At 55.6% G+C, this 18,982-nt stretch overlaps 6 protein-coding genes across 6 annotated transcripts; 3 read left to right on the top strand and 3 right to left on the bottom strand.

Annotated features, from left to right (window-relative positions):
• Window positions 1-107: 107 nt before the first annotated feature.
• C8Q71DRAFT_720353 (uncharacterized protein) lies at window positions 108-1,014 on the top strand (the record flags this gene model as incomplete). The annotated part of the gene is made up of 3 exons (XM_047921354.1): window positions 108-218; window positions 278-808; window positions 865-1,014. 3 exons carry the CDS (start codon window positions 108-110, stop codon window positions 1,012-1,014), a joined length of 792 nt encoding a protein of 263 aa, XP_047784006.1.
• Window positions 1,015-7,282: 6,268 nt separating this feature from the next.
• Window positions 7,283-8,531, top strand: C8Q71DRAFT_229093 (uncharacterized protein). The gene is made up of 3 exons (XM_047917156.1): window positions 7,283-7,598; window positions 7,661-7,933; window positions 7,992-8,531. Exons 1-3 carry the CDS (start codon window positions 7,467-7,469, stop codon window positions 8,319-8,321), a joined length of 735 nt encoding a protein of 244 aa, XP_047784005.1. The 5' UTR covers window positions 7,283-7,466; the 3' UTR covers window positions 8,322-8,531.
• Window positions 8,532-8,555: 24 nt separating this feature from the next.
• On the bottom strand, window positions 8,556-9,578 carry C8Q71DRAFT_720352 (uncharacterized protein; the record flags this gene model as incomplete). Its single annotated transcript, XM_047921353.1, has 3 exons — window positions 8,556-8,930; window positions 8,990-9,240; window positions 9,296-9,578. 3 exons carry the CDS (start codon window positions 9,576-9,578, stop codon window positions 8,556-8,558), a joined length of 909 nt encoding a protein of 302 aa, XP_047784004.1.
• A 543-nt stretch (window positions 9,579-10,121) lies between these two features.
• On the bottom strand, window positions 10,122-11,488 carry C8Q71DRAFT_735330 (GTPase). Its single transcript, XM_047922469.1, has 7 exons — window positions 11,332-11,488; window positions 11,235-11,269; window positions 11,161-11,165; window positions 10,981-11,103; window positions 10,632-10,859; window positions 10,500-10,580; window positions 10,122-10,447 (listed from the first exon to the last, which is right to left on the bottom strand). Exons 1-7 carry the CDS (start codon window positions 11,365-11,367, stop codon window positions 10,317-10,319), a joined length of 639 nt encoding a protein of 212 aa, XP_047784003.1. The 5' UTR covers window positions 11,368-11,488; the 3' UTR covers window positions 10,122-10,316.
• A 3,308-nt stretch (window positions 11,489-14,796) lies between these two features.
• Window positions 14,797-15,903, top strand: C8Q71DRAFT_735315 (uncharacterized protein). The gene is made up of 5 exons (XM_047922468.1): window positions 14,797-14,956; window positions 15,012-15,148; window positions 15,207-15,450; window positions 15,507-15,586; window positions 15,646-15,903. Exons 1-5 carry the CDS (start codon window positions 14,931-14,933, stop codon window positions 15,738-15,740), a joined length of 582 nt encoding a protein of 193 aa, XP_047784002.1. The 5' UTR covers window positions 14,797-14,930; the 3' UTR covers window positions 15,741-15,903.
• On the bottom strand, window positions 15,904-18,909 carry C8Q71DRAFT_735312 (chromatin assembly factor 1 subunit A-domain-containing protein). Its single transcript, XM_047922467.1, has 11 exons — window positions 18,843-18,909; window positions 18,765-18,791; window positions 18,613-18,711; window positions 18,441-18,552; window positions 18,100-18,391; window positions 17,858-18,049; window positions 17,734-17,802; window positions 17,291-17,681; window positions 16,534-17,238; window positions 16,050-16,474; window positions 15,904-15,992 (listed from the first exon to the last, which is right to left on the bottom strand). Exons 1-11 carry the CDS (start codon window positions 18,865-18,867, stop codon window positions 15,972-15,974), a joined length of 2,358 nt encoding a protein of 785 aa, XP_047784001.1. The 5' UTR covers window positions 18,868-18,909; the 3' UTR covers window positions 15,904-15,971.
• Window positions 18,910-18,982: the final 73 nt, after the last annotated feature.

Raw genomic sequence — 18,982 nt, 5'->3', positions numbered from 1 at the left:
TGACCCTCCGGCGAGATGTCGAGTGTACTCATAGATTGATAAATCATGTGTATGACGTGTCCGGGTCAACCCGATCGAGCAAGCAACCTCTCTCTCTCCTTGCCACCATGTCTGACGATGAGCTTCAGCCTCAGATCGATGTTCGCCAGCTCACTTCCGATGACGTTCACACCGTGAAGCTCCTCATCATGGCTAGAGGTCCAGGACCAATCAATCTGGTGTGTATTTCAGACGATCTGTCTGGGACCGCGTCGCGTCAACTTCACCTCTATGTCAGACTCTCAAGCTTTGCAACCACGATAGACCTGGCCGCGAGGCTACAACCCCACTTGCACAATTCAATACGCTGCAACAAGGGTCGCAAGATGACGGGATTGGAGCCGCGAGCGGTGAGGTTCCACCTGGGGGCTGGCCCGTTGACTCGCAGGGTTTGCCTACGACGCAAGCGATGTACGCGATGGCCAGTCTCCCATGGCCGCCAACGTCAGACACTCCAGACGCAGGCAACAATGCACCCGACACTGCAGCCATTCAAATGGATACTATCGACGACTCCGCTACTGAGACGGACAGTCAAGCTCCCGGTGTGCTCCTGGTTGGTAACATCATCGCTGACCGACGTTGGTGTAACCACCTCAAGCACGATGCTAGCATTGCTGAGGGGACAAACGGCAAGGTGCAGGAAGGTCTGGGAGGGCCGGGAATAGTGGTTGACGCAGTGGTGCCAATGAGGCGTCAGGAGGACTGGCCGCCGTCGCCTGCGCCAGCTGTGCGGGATCTCATTGACAATGATCTACCGGCTCCTTGGGTGCGTGTACACACTTCTGTGCTTTCTCATTTTCCTTACAACGTTCATCCCAACAGCACACTCCCCGCGCAGTCCGCGTCGCTAATGCAAACATCCTTGCTCGCGACGTAACACCGCCGCCCGCCGAAGTACCTGACCCTCGGACCCCAAGTAAGGTCTCAGGGCAATATGGTACCGAAGCATGGCATCAGGAAAAAGTTCTCTGATGAATGAGGACGAATAAGGCAACAATTCCACCAGATTCGTAGGAATGGGCAATAAAATGATGCATTCGTCCAATTCCAATAATTCACAATGATCCCTAGTCCCCTTGGGTCCAAGAATGCATTCTGAATAATACCACAGAATTCGGAGGCATGACACATGCATTGTCAAGCTATTCTAGGGTATACACAATATATTCATGAGATCAATGGACTGTTCTTCACTCATTCAATCTATGCCACCGAAAAGCAGTATATTGTCTAGGTAAAGTACACAATGACAGTTATGAGGGCAACATACATTCTAAAATCTATCCTATGGCAGAGCATTGTTACCACTACCTGAACTACAGTCTACTCCATGTCTATCAAGGTGTTTGACAAGCACCATGACCGAAACTCACACGTGTGATTGCAACACTGAAGTCAGCGGCAACGTCCATCAAGGATAATCATGGCTCACCAAGCTATCTATGCCATAGCCTTTGCATCACCCAACAGAGCGTGACCTGAGTGAAATCGTCAGTGCACAAATACGGACGCGAACGTGACAACTCACCATAGATGATCAGAGTTCAGAACAGCTGTTTTGCAATTGGGAGTTCAGCGGTGTGGCGGTGGTTGGGAATAAGCAAGCACAGCGGGCAGGACGGACAATATTGTATGAAGTACAATGACACACATATGCGAGAAGAAAGGCACGCACCGTCGAGCACCGTTAGCAAGCAAGCCGCAGGTGTATTGCGCACCATGGACATAGGGGCCGCGGGCGATGACCGACAAAGAATGAACACTGCACTGGCGGAGGCGCACCACAAAATCTGAATGACGGTAACCAACAGCAGCGACGCGCGTGCACTCACAGGGCGGGCGACATGTGGTAGGCGACGAGGGGCGCAGGGCTTCAACATGCTCCTCGGGACAATCTTGCACGAGGCCGCGAGTTCCCCATCCGCGCCGTTCACTCCTGCAAAGGAGTTAGATTCGGACAATGTGCTTCGGGAGCGAAGAGGTAACTTACGCCGGCGTTGTCTATGCTTCCCGCAAAGCGCATGTCTACGTACCATAGGGTACGTGGCGTCGTCAACAAAGTCGAGGGACGGCGTGTTGACGAGCGTGAGGGTGAACAACGCTACCTCGGGGCCCAGTGTTCCACCCCGCGACGGCGCAGCCCTCCCCATGGGCACCGACCATCCGCTCGCCCTACTCACCTATCTGCCTTCTCCCTGCTTGACGTCGTGGCCACGCCCGCCGTCCGCTTGTTGGGCGCGTTTGCGCGGCCCTCTTGTTCGCATTTGAGACGCGGGCGAGTGGGGGTGATGGCGCACCTTTGAGCGTTCGGAGTGAGTACGCACCTGCGTCCTTCATGCGTTGACGTGTCCTTCATGCGTTGACGTGTCAGACACCGCGACGCACCTGTACCTCTGACAGGCCCATCATGGGCCTGCCTCTTCATGGAACGGCCGTGCTTCACGACCTTGAGGTTGCGCGGGCGAGTGGCAGGCGAGCGAGCGGCCCACAGGCCGTGGAGGAGGGTGAAGGAGGAGGAGCTGTCAGCACTTGCGCGCTGGACGGACGCAAGCGCTGTCGGACTTGCCTAATGCGGCCTGCATCGGAAAATCCCGGTTGAGCGCTTGGAACTTTGCGTCCGCCAGGCGTTCGCTGCTCGCGCGCTGTGTCAAGCTGGCAGCCCAGTGTCAGCCTACCTCAGCAACCTCGCCGCCGCCATCTGCACTCCTGAGCCCGCCGGCATTGCCGCCCTAAGTACTAAGTCTCGAGACTGGCAGTCATGTATGCGGCCTCGCCCCTGCTCATCAGCAAAAGTGCAAGTTCCTTATTCCGTGCTTAAAGGCCTTACCAAGCACTTTAAGTGGATAAGGACTTCAAGGAACGGTGCTTAATCAAGAACATCCATTCTCTTGATTAAGGTGCCAGCCCTTGACACCCTTAGTAAGGATGGTTTAAGCTGGGCTTTAAGCGCGAAAAGCAGCCCTAAGACATCGTGTAAGGGAAACAAGCTGGCACTCATGATATTCAAGCATTCATCAAGTATTATTGAGATTGGGATAGAGCATGCTACGGACAATGCGGAAACCAATCCTGGCGATGTAACAAATGTACTGTACGCAAATGAGATCCGACACGGCGATGCTACGAATGTACAGTACATGACTTATGACCATGGGTGTATCTGACTCGACCCGTACCCATACCCGCCCGGGTACAGACCCGCCGTTGCGGGTACGGGTCACAGGCGGGTTGACACGGGTTGGCGGGTCCGCGGGCACGTCCGCGGGTCGGCACGCAGATGAGCGGGCAGGCAGAGGGAGTGGCGGAGGTCGGTGGGGAAGTGCAGTAACGCGGCGTGAATCGGCGGCGCTCAGATGGCAGCGAGGCTGACGGACGGCGGACCCATACTCGGCGGGCGGGGCCTGCTGAACCGCGCGGCCAACTCACCAACGGTGAGACAGAGCGCATGAAGGGTGTGCTGCTAGTCATCGGCGGACTCCTGCGTGCCGCGTCGGTGTACCGTACATCGGGCTGCTGCTAGCGAACAGTGGGGGTAGCTCACCAAGCGCGAGCGCGGTTGACAGACGGCGGGCCAGGGCTCGCTCGCGGAGGGCTTGTGCTTAGCGTTTGCGTACTTGGCGCATTGGTGTGCAGGGGGTTCGTGCGCGGTCGCCGATGTTCCCGGACTCGTGAATGGCGGGCGGGGCTTGTGGAGAGTGAGAGTGGTGGGCTGCAGTCTGTCGGGCTCGCGAGGGGCCTCATGTATGCCTCATTCATGCTCAGTGTTTTCGGGCGCGACGGGCCAGTGCGCAGGATGACCGGGCTTGTAGATGATGGGGAGCGGCTTGTGGAAGGCGTGGGCCGGCTCGCAGACGGTGGGGCTGGCATCCTGTGGCCGACAACGTGGGCACTCACCTTGTTGGTGGCCATACTGCCACACCCTCGTACCCTCGCGCCCACGCTGCTCCTCTAGCCGTCCGTTAGCTCCAGCAACGATCTCCCCACGTTGCTGGAGCTTGTCGTGGCTGCGGTGTTTGAGCGTGCCGGCTGGCCGCTGGACGACGGGGATGTGTCTGTATCGCGTGTGCCCCTTGAGGCCGGCCAAAGAGGGATGTTCGAGAGGCAATGTGCCGTAGCAAGTATGCCCGGATTCAACAGACGAGGGGAGGCGACAGACTCGGAAGTCACCGTGGCACTGGTTCAACCTGTGTGAAGTTAATACCGAGTTCGGTGACGTGGCAAATCCTGCAAACATCACCAAACACTGGACGCATCGCCCGCCACGGCTGCGCGTCTGAACTTCGAACTTTGCACTTGCTTTCCCAAGCCACTCTTACACTGAAGTACTAACACCCACAATAGGCTCAACTCTCGGGATACTAGGCTAAGTATCAACTACTTCGGCAGGCTGACCGGAGATGGCCAGATCACAGCCCTGGAGTCCTGGACACGTAGCGCGAGCTCGTCTCGCGCCGTGCTATTGAACGAGCACTCTGCCAGTGCGCGGTGGCAAGAATGTCAACTTTGTGCGAAGACACGACAGATCTACGCCCGGCGAGCTGGGCGTCGGACGCAATGCGATCCGCTGAGGTGTGCCATTCGGCGCAACAGGCAAGGACACGGTCGACATCCGGCGAGCGGGGCATGCGTAAGGGGGAGACTTGCGACGTGACGCGTGACGAGCTGAGAGCTCAGCGTTCGTGCACGCATCAGTCGTCGAGCCGCGACGGATGCCGAGTCGGACACTAACCCTCACTGGATGTAATGTATCGACGTCCCGCGAATGGCGCGGTGATGGTGTGCTGGAATGTCTCGCCAGGAAGGGGATGGGACGCGGGGTACGTACGTATATTTGCCATCAAATGTGTGAACATTAACCTGTCCAATCCATCCGCAGACTGTACACGCACGGGCGAACGACCAACGTATGTATACACCTCGCCCACGCCGCCGTCCTTCCCTGCCACGCAGAACAGCGCGCCCGCTGCGCCCTTGTTCCCGAAGCACGCAGGCCCACATCCGGTCCACTGCGTCTGCACGTCGCACACGCACCGGGTGAGACGATCGTTGCGGCGCATTTGTATGGTACATGTCACACGTATTCATGTATCATATGGTAGATAGTTGCACCGTGACTGTGCTCTGGCAGGCTATGTTCGTCTGCCACGCAGTACATATCAATGGATTCAGTACAGAATTTTACCGCTGCCCTTGATTCTACTTACATCCTTGTTCCCCTTGTTCCGTTGAAGTTCCTTACAAACTCTTGGTAGCGCTTAGAGAGAATCGCCTATTTTGTGGCTGGGAGGGCTCGCGTCGATCAAGCTTGTCAAGCGTCGTAAGGGGCTCAAGCAAATTGCTAAGACGGAATTTAAGAGAACGTAAGACACAAAGCGACGTAAGCGCCGTTTAAGTCGGCTAAGGAACTTGCACGTTTGCTGATGCTCCCTCGTGCTCTCGTCCCCCTCGCGCTCTGGTGTCCTGCCCTTGCTCTCGCACTCTCGTGTTCTGCCCTCGCGCTCATCCCCATCTGGCCCGTCGCGCACCGGCTCTAAGGCTGGGTCAGCACCTCACAACGCTCGCAACTGCCCAGTACGCAGGCACGGCCGACAAACACATGCCACGCGCACGAGGTCGAGCGCGAGCAAACGGCGGGCATGGGTAGAGACGAGGTTGAGAGAGCAGACGGGCAGGCATTCCTTGCTCTCCCCTGGCGCGCGTCTCACATTCGAACAGCAACAGGATCTTGTGTCTCGACTCTCGCGGGCTGCGGCTGGCTCCGTAGGTTCGACACAAACCCCTCGCACCACGAGGATGGTCTTAGCAACAAAACCCGCAGAGTCAAGCAGCTATCTTCAGTCTCGCGGCTCGCCCCGTACGTCGTCATGGACCTTCTGCACCATGTGAATGTTGACTCCATCCATCCAACACATCAACAAGCACAGATATCATGCTCGCGCGCCACGCCGCGCGAGCTTCTCGGTACTCTAGGTAAGCTCTCGCAGTACAGTACTATGCCTCTTCACCGCTTCTGTGGCTTGTTCTTCCCTTGCAAGCGTCTTACGTCTCACGCTCAAAAATCGCCAGCAATGGCCTGTACCGTGCTCTTTGTGAGTATTCATCATCCCTCCGTATCATCACTGTTCGCCGCCGTGACATCAGACTTCCAGTCACCGAGCGTGATGATTCGAGATGCGCCGAGTATTGTTGTATGACGCGCAGTGCTGCCAGGGTGGTATCAACAGCCGATGTGTGCATCCATGTGCTCACTCGTCAGCAAGCCCACTCTCCTGCGTGACCCATACTGACTCGCGTAGGACTCGTACCCTCCGTGAAGGGTACGGGTCAGCTGTCGGATACCCGGTGTTTCCCCGTGCTTTGCACGCCGCCGCCGCAGAATGGGAGGAGTTTGGCTTTGTGAGGGCATGGACGGTGGTCGAAGCGGTTAACCCCAGTAGTCAATAGTTGATGTACATTAATTAATCAACCGGGTAGCAATATATGGCAGGATTACCGGAGACAATTGTATTGAAGTCGGTCCTCCGAGTTCGCAACAAGTTCAGATGTGATGTTTTGTTATTCGGTGGATCTTGTATTCATATACATGACACTGTCATTACTGAGCAGAACACATTATTATTGGCATGCCATAACGGCAGTACAATTCCTAGACTACTATTCATAATAGCTACGAATATTTCCGTATTCGCAAACATTCTGCCCGTTACTGGGAATCTCGGACAATTGAGGCTAATTCCCAGGGGAGTATTTTCCTGATGGGGGAGCCTCTTCGTGGCACAAATACGCGAACGGCGCCGAGAGGTTTCCGCGGCGTGGGCTAGAATAATCCCCTCAGACTCACTGGGCTTGCCCGAGCACTCTGACAAGAGCTTGACGTGCATGGAGCGACACGGAGTTCCTACTCGATCGTATTCCAATGTTTCTTCTATCTTCCCGCGTGCTGCTATTGCTACACATGTACAGAATGGGATAATATACATGTTTGACTGCCACATCGATTCGGAGATAATGAGAGCAGCCTTCCCCCCACTCACAAGCGGCCCTCAGTGCTCAATGCTCATAAATTGGCCGCCGCCATGTAGGACTCGTCCTTTGCTCTGTGCAGATGGAGACAGTCCTTCCTGACCGTGCTGTACAGACACGACAGGAGATTGCTGTGCCATACGGAGACTGCAGCTCCTTGTTCTTGAGCTTGGAAACGGTGCCTCCGCCCGGTTGCGCCCGGAGATCTGCTTACTGTACCGCGATCAAGTCTCCACAACGCTCTCCAAGGAACCGCGTACTCAGTAAGGCCGGGCCCGGTCCGGCTGATATCGTCTCTCCACATGGACGCGTTTGGAGCCTCAGGCGTTTCCTGATGCAAACCACCGACGCCCGTGTCGTCTCTCCCTCCAGACATCCGAGAGAAGGTCGAAGAGGAACACATGCGAGGCTTCCGCCCACGAGAAGCCAAACACTTGCACAAAGCCAACGTCGTGACTCTCGTGAGTTACGCGAAATCCCAGGGGTTGGACTGCAAACGCGGCAGGCACAGCCGTGATATCATTCGGTTTGTTGTGCGTACACGAATGCCTGCTGGGTCTCATGAATGTGGCTGACAGCAGCACGTTGCTTATAGAATGGTCCATCCGGTACCTTACCTATTGTGCTTCTGAGTGAAGATAACATCACTGGTTCCAGTGGTCTGTTGCCGTCGATGCACGCTGCTGTCTATACTCCTTCGTCCCAAATGAGTAAAATCCTCAACATGCGATCTTTCCACCTTGTGCTTCGAATTGGGGCCGGCAGAGAAGCTGGGTTCCAAGGACAAGTGCTGTACCACGGTGTGTATCGCGCCTCTGACGCGCAGTTACTGTTGCCTCCCGAGAGGCTCGCGTCGTTGTCTGCGGAGGTCAGTAGCCACGCACGTTCCTTGCTGCTGGGACACTTTCTGAACCACGCTTCCGTAGGATCGACGCAACATGCTTGATTTCTTCAACAATAGTCGACTCAAAGAAATGAAATCAAAGGCTGAAGGCCGCGGGGAGCCCAAACAAGATGTGGCGAATATTCCTGACGCAGATCTGGAGAAGCTGTTCGAAACGGGACAACAACGACTGGCGTTGATGGTGCTGAAGTGCTTGAGCTTCGACAGCACATTCTACAAAGAATTGATGCATGCGGACGCTATAACCCTCATTCCAGTCAAGACCGTTGGAAGGATATACCCGAACTGGGCCAAGTGTCATGCGGAAGAAATGGCGACCGCCGCGCAAGGGTTGGACGTCGGACGACGGTGATACGGTAATTACGATGTCTAAACGGACGTTGCGAGAAGTCTTGAACGTTATGTACTATGCTCACATTCTATGCCACTATGTCTATGCATCACCTTGTCTCGTGTTTGTCTGTCATAGCCAAATCGCTGTGGTGAGTACTTGCATCTAATTCCAACACGCAGTAACAGTCGTCATCCACGAAACGTAAGTAGCGTTCTGATTCATCAGCGTATGTTGGGACTGCGACCGCCCCGTTTACTGCACTTTCGTCTTGGGCCCCTCGACACGCTTCACCTTTAGCGCGCCGAAATTTGTGGCCACCCGCTTGGAGAACAGACCCATCAACACTACCGCGCACAGAGCACGGGCGTACTCCGGGTCCACAGGCTGCACCTTAGCGACCTCGGACGCCGAGTTACCCAACCACCCAAGCGTCACCGTATGAGCGTCAGCCCAGAACGGTTGGGCGTGCGTCAGAAGGGCGTAGAGACCTGTGATGAACGGCGCGGCCCAGAGATCCGTGGTCGTCCAGCCCCAGGGGAGCATCTCCGCGGGCGTGGTGAGCGTCAGTGCGTACGGCTGCAGGAAGGACATCGTGTTGACGATGAAGAAGCCGCCATTCGCAGTCACCTGAAATCAAGCAATGAATTGGCATCAGGTGCTATATGCTCAAAACACAGCACACCAACCAAGGATGTGACGAGCAGGGACCAGGGCGAGGTAGCCACAGCTTCCGTTGGGTGGCCCACGATCATGGGCGGGATGAGGTTGCACAGCAGGAATGCACGGGTGAAACCGTCCAGCAGCGAAACAGGCAGCTCCGTCTGGAACGATGGTGCGTGGACAGCGGGCAGCTTATCGACGATGGTTTGGACGGCCGCCCAGAGACCCATGCCAGCGCCCGATATCATGAAGGACGCGGGGATGCCCAGAGCCGGAGCTGGGCAAACGCATTCCGTCAATATACATGGCGATGCGGCAGTCAGCCAACTAACCCGATATCGCTTCCCCACCAAAGACCACCAGCAGCACAGCAGTCAGGTCCCTGACGAAGGACCTCTCTTGCACCTCCGGGACCGACGCGTCCTGCGTCGCAGCCTTCTTCGTGACGTGCTGTTTGTGCAGCTGCTCCTTGATCTGCCGCAGGGCGATACACGTCCTGAACGCCGCGGCGACGTCGAGAGCGGAGAATCGCAGCCCAAGCCACGTAAACGGCGCCAGTGGCTGCAGGGCCAACCTGTAGACCTCGACGATGGGGGCGAGGAGGAGATCCAGCATGGCTGCGAGCAAGTGCTTCACAACAAAAGGATGAAGGCCGTCCAGAGACAGGCCTACCTAGCGATGGATGTAGATGAGCAAGTTGTCCGCGGTCCGCATGTTGACCTCAGACATTCATATACGGCTCCCCGCATCGGTGTGGCGGCTCATGCACATGGCCCGAAGGCGAACGTTCAGCAAACGTTCGCCGAAGATTGTGCGGAACGTCATATGGGGTGAATGCATGCAGGTTCAATCATGGTACAATGGCGTAGTGGCTGTAACGGCCCTATACCGGGAATGTGAGGTGGTCTAACCAATCAACGGGTTTTCTCGTCTGTGCGCTGGTTCAAGGCCGTCCCCTCCAGAAAACTTGGTAGCTTCGGCTGTCCACCGCGGAAGCGGAGGCACGGCCTGGCGTAATCTGTCCTTGACTGGCCAGGGAAGCAATTCCGCAACCTGCAGGACGCGCCGAGTTAGTCTTAGGAGATCAGGACGAGCCGTCTGTTCGCGCAGATGATCCGTGCCCCTCATAAACCCTTTTGTTTTTGCTTTCTTCGAAGTTGTTTTGAAATGCTAGCGACTTCCCTCTTTCTGCGAGTTACGGATTCTCACCATACACGAGCAACAAATGAACACCACACAAGGTTCCAGGCGAAAGAAAACATCAAATTACAAGAAGTCGGAGTATAACTATGCACAAGGGCCCAATGCCGATATCCATCCACAGCAACCACGAATGTCCGTGCACGCTCCCATCTAACAGCACTTGCTGCCCTGGTTCGCGTTGGCGTCCACACTCGGCGCGACAGTAATCGAGTCGCCTGCTGATGGCTTGATCGGGTCCGCGGACTGCTCCAGCGACTTGCTCGATACGATGCGGTAGATGTCTATGAGATACAGTGAGCCAAGGGGCCTGAATGTTACCCCGGCGACACTCACCAGTGAGGATCGTCTGGAATGCAGACTCGACGTTGGAGGCGTCCAGCGCCGATGTCTCCATGAAGGACAGGTTGTTCTCGGCTAGGGCACACCTCAGTCATCGCCGTCAGAAGATCGCAGGCTGGCACGCACCGGCAAAGGCCTTTGCCTCGTCCGTCGGGACCGCCCGTAGGTGCTTCAAATCGCTCTTATTGCCGACCAACATGATAACGATGTTCGAGTCTGCGTGGTCGCGCAGCTCCTTCAACCACCGCGTGACGTTTACGTAGGTCTGGTGCTTCGAGATGTCGTACACGAGGAGCGCGCCGACCGCGCCGCGGTAGTACGCAGCAGTGATGGCACGATACCGTTCCTGACCAGCTGCAGGGGTGCCATGTCAGCGAGGTGCTCCGTACGATGATGGTCGCAGCGTAGTGGAGGATGTAGCCGCCCTCTCCTCGTGGCTCTGGCTGGCTGCATTACGCAAGCGGAGTGCACTCACCAGTGTCCCAGATCTGTGCCTTCAGTGTCTTGCCATCCACGGTGATCGAGCGGGTCGCGAACTCTACACCAATCGTTGACTTCGTTTCCAAGTTGAATTCGTTACGCGTGAATCGCGAGAGCACTGAGGGGCGGTAGCATGTCAACCACGATCAGAGCGCGGGGCGTATTTGGCACATACGGTTGCTTTACGAGAGCGCATGCAGATGCGATGTCAGAGCAAGCCAATGTAGTTAATCCGGGGAGGGGACGTACGACTTTCCGACACCCGAGTCTCCAATGAGGACGACCTGCACGGAACGAAGCCATATCAACCACCTGAGCTGGCGCGCAACCACACGCATCTACTGACCTTGAAGAGGTAGTCGAAGTTGCTTCCTTCAGCCATGGCAAATGTGCGTATGTAACAAGAATGCGGAAGTGGGCAGGAGCAGGTGTGAGCGAGGAGGCAAGAGTTCGTGCAGAGGAGACGCGGCGGAGCGAGGCAGCAGGGGCGGGGGCGGTGAGAAGGCCGGCGGACTTTCAACCTGTTGATACGCCTGGGCAATCGTTGCAGCCCACCCCAGCGCCTCCTCCCCTGTTTCGATCCTCTAACACCCTCTGTATGACTCTATCGGCCAGCCAGTAAGATGCTGCTCGCTGCAGGCTCGCAGCGTCGCCGCTGCGTGTCGTATACGGTACGCGTCTAAGGAAGGCTCAATACATGGAAATTCCTTGTCATGGATGGCATGATTTGTCCATCACTTCGCTCAAGGACAGTGCGTCTGCGGCCAAAGCGGTGTAAGACTGACATGTTATTGTCATACTCCCATCAACGGACTCCGAGGAGGACGTGATGTACTGAGATTCAACGACTTCACCTAGATCTCACTCAGCCACCACACCTTTGCTCCAGCAAAGTGGCGAGGCGGCTCGGGCAAACGCTCCGGGCAGCTCGCCAACCTGGTGCAGAAGCATAGCACGCGATCTCGATAGGAAGTGAAGACGCAATGCAAGGCGGATGCTGTGTCTTTCTCATCCGTTCGACTCTGCCGCCTCGCAGAACACAACCCACTCGTGTGTACTACAACAACCCGTAAGGTATGCCACTATTACAAGATTCGGCGCGGCTTGGCTTCCCTCCTCACCAGCCAAGGCGAAGGAGGTACTAGACTCCAGGATCGCGATGAGATGCGCGCCCGGACGGATCACACCCGACTGCCTCGGGATGACCGTCCGCCCTGGAGAACTACACTACATTACAGGCAACTACGGGATGCTACTCTAGCAAAAGCACCACAAAACCGTGCAAACCAAGCAACGCCGACGCCCCGTCACGACGGTATTTCGCTAGGCGATGGCATCACTCGAGCTGCTCGCAGAATAACCGCCATCGACCGACGCACCCTCGCGAACCTCCCGCAAGGATGCACCAGTGGATGGGAAGCTATCTGGATGGCCTCGGGCGAGCAGGAGGTCCAATTCCGTGGACCGAGCGAATGCGCAAGCCGCTGATCATGCACTTGGGGACGGGACAATGTAGTCATCAGTGCTCGCTCGAGTGGGCGAAGAGGAGGAAGAGGAAGACTCACAAACACCAGACCTCGCCGCCGCACCCGTTCGACCTGAGGGGATGATGAGGGAGAGGAAGAGAAGGGGGATGGCGGTCGAGCCACAAGGCTCGCTCTTAATACGCTGGACGGGCGAGGCGGACGGCGGGCGAGGGGCCAGCCTCCGACACCCAGTTTCTCGCTTCGATAGTGTCAGTCTCGCTTTCCGGAGGGTCGGTCCTTCGCGATTGAGCGTAGTATGGCTGGCTTCGCCGACTCTCCATCACGCTCAACGAGCGACGTATACCCCAAACCCAGTACTTCCTGATTCATCGAGCCATCGAACTTGGGGTGCTGTCGTACCGATGCCAATATATGGTCTGACTGTACTGGCACTTACGATGATACCCTGTTGGAGATGATCAACACACATTACGTGCGCAAGGTGACAAGGAACACGTATTGTTCTTCATCTCTCATGGTAAGTGCAGCCACTCAATGTTGTGACCGTTCGGATGTCACACATTGGCAGGAGTCCTTGCGAAGTACATCCTAACATTTTCGTAGCCAGAACCAATCGACGAGCCACTAGCGGAACAAATGCGATGATACACAGAACGGGTAGACGAAGACTACACCAAGTATCATACATGACACAACGAATCAACAAACTAGAATTACAAGACATCCACTGCCCTAGTCGACTACGGATACTTAGCCTCGTCCCCAGCTACGGGGCTGTGAAGTCGTCCAAAGCCTTGCTCGCGAGCCCGTCATCGCCAAACGACGAGTCCATCCCCGAGCCGCTGCTTGGCTCAGCGCCAGAAGAGAACGGTGTGTTCTTCCGAGAAGGCGGCTTCGTGCTAGGACCACTACCCGGCTTCTCCGAGGGCAGCGCCAGCCGCGCGTGTAGGGCCTCGTATAGTTCGCGTCGCGTCGGCCATTCCATGTCGTAGTTGCCACGCGCCGCAAGGCCATCGTAGTAGTCTCGGCGGACTGACGGTTCATCTGAGAATGCGCGACTGTAACTGTTCGGAATGTGAGTAATAGTGCATGCGCATCAGGCGATTAGGGACGCACCGGCCAGCAGCAAGTGCGGGGGCGGCAGCGGAGGCCAGAGCTGCGGCGCAGAACAGAGCAGAGTAACGCATGTCGATGAAGTAGGGGATCGAAGTGAGTCGTGAAGTGCGTGCAGTAGGACAGTGACGTAAAAATGCAAGGCTGGCGATGCCGTCTCGTCAGCGACGTCAATTGAAGACGGGAACTGAATGAACTCACCGACCAGCACCTTGCTTCGTTTGTGAGCTCGGAAAGTAAGAGTGAGCTGGAGTTGGAAGCAGAGAGATGCCCACCTTTATACCAAGCTGGTTCATAGCCGTGCAGTGTTACCGGAGAATAGCAATTGGCAGACTCACAAGCAAAACATCGTCCCATCTTACCTCTGAGCATCCGGCGGAACATCACATGGCCATCTACCCAGCTATCCAGTCTCATTCTGAGACGATTCAGATGCCGTGAGGGTCACAAGTATGTTACTTTCCGCGAGAATCGCCGACTGCAGTAGCACGATACTAACTCAGTATCACTGCTCAGACTTCGCTATCAAACAACCTGAACCGCTGTGATATTGCTAGGCTGCAGGATTTGTCTCATTGTGAGGCAAGCATGGAATTTAAGTCATGACTCGTACCAATAAAAAGGTTTTGCAAGGTCGCGAGGTACGCGTGCTTGGCATCCACGAAACGAAGTGGGAGTGAGCCGACGGTCGCTAGGATTGAATATTGAACCTCCGTGAGGTATGCTTGCATGCAACGGACATGGGCGCGGAAGTCCAGACAACGCACAAACTTTTGAGCTGCCTAGCGTGAAAAGCTCGGGGACAGTGAGGCGCCGTGCCTAATGACTTCCTACTCTACGCTGCTAGCGACAGCAGACGTAGATCGGCGGCTGTAGGAACCAAAAGCAGATGAACCTGTCGACTCGGAGATTATCCTGCTTGTACTGTGCGAGACATACTTGCGAGTCACTCAGACGAATCTGTGCCTGAATGACATACCATAACGCGGCGTCGTCATCACAGACAGACAGACCGAGACATCCTCCCTCGATTAAGACACCATCATGATACGTACCCAGGATTCGAGTGATGACTCGGACAGACACGGTCCCAAACACACGCCAGCGCAGCGTGGAAGGTCTCGACTCGAGGCTACTCACTCAACGACTTGCATCCTCTGTAAAAGATGTACAGTTGGCAAGTTCATGGTGGAAGCAAGTGCGTAGGTCACGGTGAACACCAAGTGAACACTGAACGCCAGAGCACGAACAAGCACGATCACGTGGGCGTGTCAAACAGTTGGAAGTGAACGCGTAGAGCCACTGGCGCCGGAGGATATCCACTCATGCCTTGAACGCGTTCGCGATGTCCATCAGTATACAAGACACGATGTATGTCTACAAGATTTGTTTTTCTTGCTGAACAAAGCTGAGCTGGTTTATACAGAAAAGCCATTCGGGAGATGATCCCAATCATAGATCCTGAGGAGGACTACCTCACGATCGCAGCCGCTGAGGAGCAAATGTCAATAACAGAGGAGGAGCGCAGGAAGGAGATGGAAGAGGCGCAGTCTCGCGTGCGCTGTCAGTCTTCAATTTGGCCGCTGATGTTCTTGTGCGACCATGTTTAACCTGTGAGCAGCCCTTGCACGAGTCCTTGAAGCGGCGCGAGTGTCCTCTACGCGGCCGTCGACGCTTCCCTCCGCCGAACAGCATGCGGCGATGCTGAACGAGCTGGATGAGACACGACTGTCAATGATCAAGGCTATCAATGACGCTGAGGGTGCACTTGCTGGGAAGGAAGCTGAGTTGGCTCGCGTTCAAGAGGAACTACGCAATTTGAAGGAGTCAGATCCATCTTCAGAGCACAATTTGGATGCCACCGTGTAAGTCTCTTCGTTACTCTCATTATGGCCCCTTCTCAATCGCCTGTATCCATCAGTCTACGTCTGGCCATGTACAAAGGACTAGGTTTTGAACCTGTCCTGGGACGGGACGGGCGCGTCGCGAAGATGCTCGTTCGTGCGTCGCCAGAGTTTCTATCACATTCGACCCCTCGCTCATCTTGCTTACTACCCCAGGGTCCATGACGGGCGACGTACATTGCGTCAACTTTGACCATACAAAGTCTGACGCGGAATACGCTGATCTATTGTGGAAGCTTGCCTCGTCATAACGGGTTGCTCTCCCAATCACGTAAAATGGGAGGGGGAGGGCGAAGTGGAAGCATGGAGAACCAGGGATATTTGCTTAGACTGTGTACATTCATAATGTTGTACTCATACTTACTGTATTGGCTGCTACAGCAACCAGCGACACCTCAGAATGCAAGATATAGTGTCAAACGAAGAACGTGATGCTATATGTATAACGACAGTGCAACAACATGAAGCATTCAAGAGATGTCTCAAGCCAACCCATGAGCAGCCTATGTCATCAGTGTCAGCTTGGGTCAACAAGGGCATGGAAACTGACTGGGACTGACCTTCACCTCGGGCCTGACGATCCAGATCTTCTGCGTTTTGCTCTTCTCACCAACCTCCTTCACCTTCGCCTCGATCGCATTCTTCTTGACTCGCTGCTCGCGCAAGTCTTGATATACGCTCTCAACGATGTACGCCAGGTTGCTGGTGGCGAGCGTGTTGATCTTGGCCAGGAGTACCGGTAAGTGTGCTTCGGGGAACGCGGTCTTCGGCGCGGGCACGGGCTTCTTCGGTCCTCCTGGTCCGGCGGTCGTCGATGATGCCGCGGCACTGGTAGGGGTAGACGTAGCTTGCGTGTTCGGGCCAGCAACTCGAGATGGAAGGGCGGGTACGGCGAAGTCGGCGCGCTCCTTTATTGTTGTTGAAGCGGTTGGTATCTCTACGGGGGCAGCGACATACGTGAATGGATCAATGGGATAAGGGGTGTCTGGCCAAGCGAGACCTATAAGCACTCGAAGCATTCGGGACACGAGGGATGCGACGCACCATTGAATAGTTCGATCCGATATGGCTCGAAGGGCTCGTAGCTACACCGACCAACGGTTGACTCCCAGCATGGGCCCTTTGTGAATGGCACCAAGGGGATGACAACTTTCCGCTTCTTGCTCTGTTTGCTTGCTTCCAATGTCGTCTTCCGCTTAGACGGAACGTAAGGGACGTCCAGCAGCATCAAGTCCGGGCTGTCAGCACGCCGCTCTTCCACGGGCGTGCCTGGGTCCTCAACCTCATCATCATCCACCAACCAACTGTCCGTGTCGGAGTCGTCTTCGCCTTCGCCGTCACCCGCCTCCTCTTCGTCTGCATCTTCGACGACGTCATCGCCCCCGCTCTCTTCCTCTCCTTCCCATTCTTCCGCACTGTCATACCCGTAATCCAGAGCGAGCACGTCCCGGCCAAAGGGCGCACGAGGCCCGACCTCCCGGGAGCTGCGAGTCCACGTTCCGAAGTAGCCTGGGCGGGCATCCTCCGTGAAAATGAGCACTTTCACGGGCGTCGCTCGTCGGTCACGTAACACTGAAAGCAGTGCGCGAACCGTGTCGTCGTCACCCGTCACTTCTGCCTCAGTCAATTGAGCCATGATGGACCGGACGGAATGTGCAGAGTAGGTCTTCATGTGAGACTGAGGTTGCCGTCGGCGGGGTATTGGACAATGGGAGATGTGGGGCTGAGAGATAATACGCTGTAGACGTTCTGTAATACAATATCTGAGAATCCTGCCTACGGGACGACGATGAAGACGCACCATTTGCATCCATTCGACTGACGTCCACGTCTGACCCGGATGCCTTGGGTATCTCTTCTTCATCCAACACAATGACATCGCCTTCGGTCCGCACGTTACTAGCATAGCGCCGTCCTCGTGCCTGTTCAAACCAATTCAAGGGTGCGATCTCCGCATCCTTCTTCACGACAAACGGTCTGAACGTCTTGGCAAAATCTGATTGACTCGTTGACGGACCCGCCGTCTGTGAGTTGCCAGTCTTTGCAGATCCCGATGAATCAGATCGCTTCGCAGGGGCAGCCTTGGCTTTACCGAAGAAGCTAGCCATTATGGACCGTGACTTGCTTCGTGCCTCCTGCTCCTTCTTCTCCTTCTCTGCCTTGGCTGCCTTCTTCTCAAGCTTCTCCCTTTCCTGTCAGGAGGGTCATCCTCCTAGACTCTCCGTTATTGAGGGTGTTGCGTACCTTTACCGCCTTCTCGGGGTCCACAGATTTCTTAGGTCTGCCTGGGCCCTTGGGCGTGCCGACCTTCTCCTAGATGCATAATGCATGAGCAAGTTGAGTAGTAGTGTGGTCTGGTGTCACTCACCCCCTCTGCATCCTGCGGTTGCGACTGAGCTTTGGATTCATTTTCGGCTTTGTCAGGAGTATCAACCTCTTCCGCGCTCTGCACGCTCGGCTTCGCCTTCAGAGGTGTCCTAGTCGTGTTCTTGGTGCCGAGCAAGCTACTGCGCGCGTCGTCTGATAGCGTGCCGAACAGGTCTTGAACGTCTTGTTTCGCCTGGTGCAAGTCAGTCAACGCTTGTCTATATGACTGGCAAGTACACATACCTGTCGCCGCTCCGCCATCCGAGCTTCGAGCTTCTCCCTGACTGCTTTGGGCAGCCAATCCATATGCTGATCCTTGGTCTCCCACCTCCAGATGTTTAGCGCAGCAGGGACCTTGCCCATTCCCTTGGTACTCTCAAGCCCATAGTTATTCCTTGTGGCCACCGCCTTGATAGCTCGTTCAATGGCATCGAGAGGGAGGACGGAAGATGAATCAAGGATGATGCCATCGTCTTCATGGGTTGGTAGCAATTCGCCCTGTATATGTTTGGAGAGTGCATGGATAGTCTTGTCGCTATGTGACGAATATCAGAATAGTACAGTAAGACAGCGGATGTTCATACCTCTCATGCACTAGTTTGACGACCAGAGGTAGATGTTCATCTGGTATCTTCGGCAGGGCATCTTCCTTCCGTTCCATTCGACCTTCAATGAATTCGCGGAATCTAACGATGCCTGCCACGTGCCAGCAACATGCATCAGCACTTCAGTAGCAGAGACCAAGAGCGTACATACCTTGCATGGTTTCCGACATCTTCTCCAGAGGCAGTGGTTTCTGTTTGAAGACCAGCTTTCCATTCTTGAGCTCGACTAGTGATGCCTTGTCGGATTTCTCTGTGTGCTGCTCAGAACACGTCGTGAGTCTGAATATCATGTACAGTTCTAACCGGCTGCATCCGTGAGGTCCACCACGGCTAAGGGGTCTTTTGAGTCTATAGAGCATTCATGATACGTAGCCCACGTACTTGGCTGAGTGTCTGAGGCGGACATTTCGCGACAGAGCCAGGAGAGCGCGTTCAGTGATGAGAGATGTGGAAGTCGCGAAGAGACGGCCGCGCGCGTCGACCCGAGTCGCGTCTTGTCACCGTGTGACAGACTTGTGACA

This window comes from Rhodofomes roseus (assembly GCF_022264815.1).
Source record: "Rhodofomes roseus strain CIRM-BRFM 1785 chromosome Unknown C8Q71scaffold_2, whole genome shotgun sequence".
Taxonomy (NCBI): Eukaryota; Fungi; Basidiomycota; class Agaricomycetes; order Polyporales; family Fomitopsidaceae; genus Rhodofomes; species Rhodofomes roseus.
The sequence above is the reverse complement of the archived record's forward strand: the minus strand, read 5'-3'. Positions and strand labels throughout refer to the sequence as shown.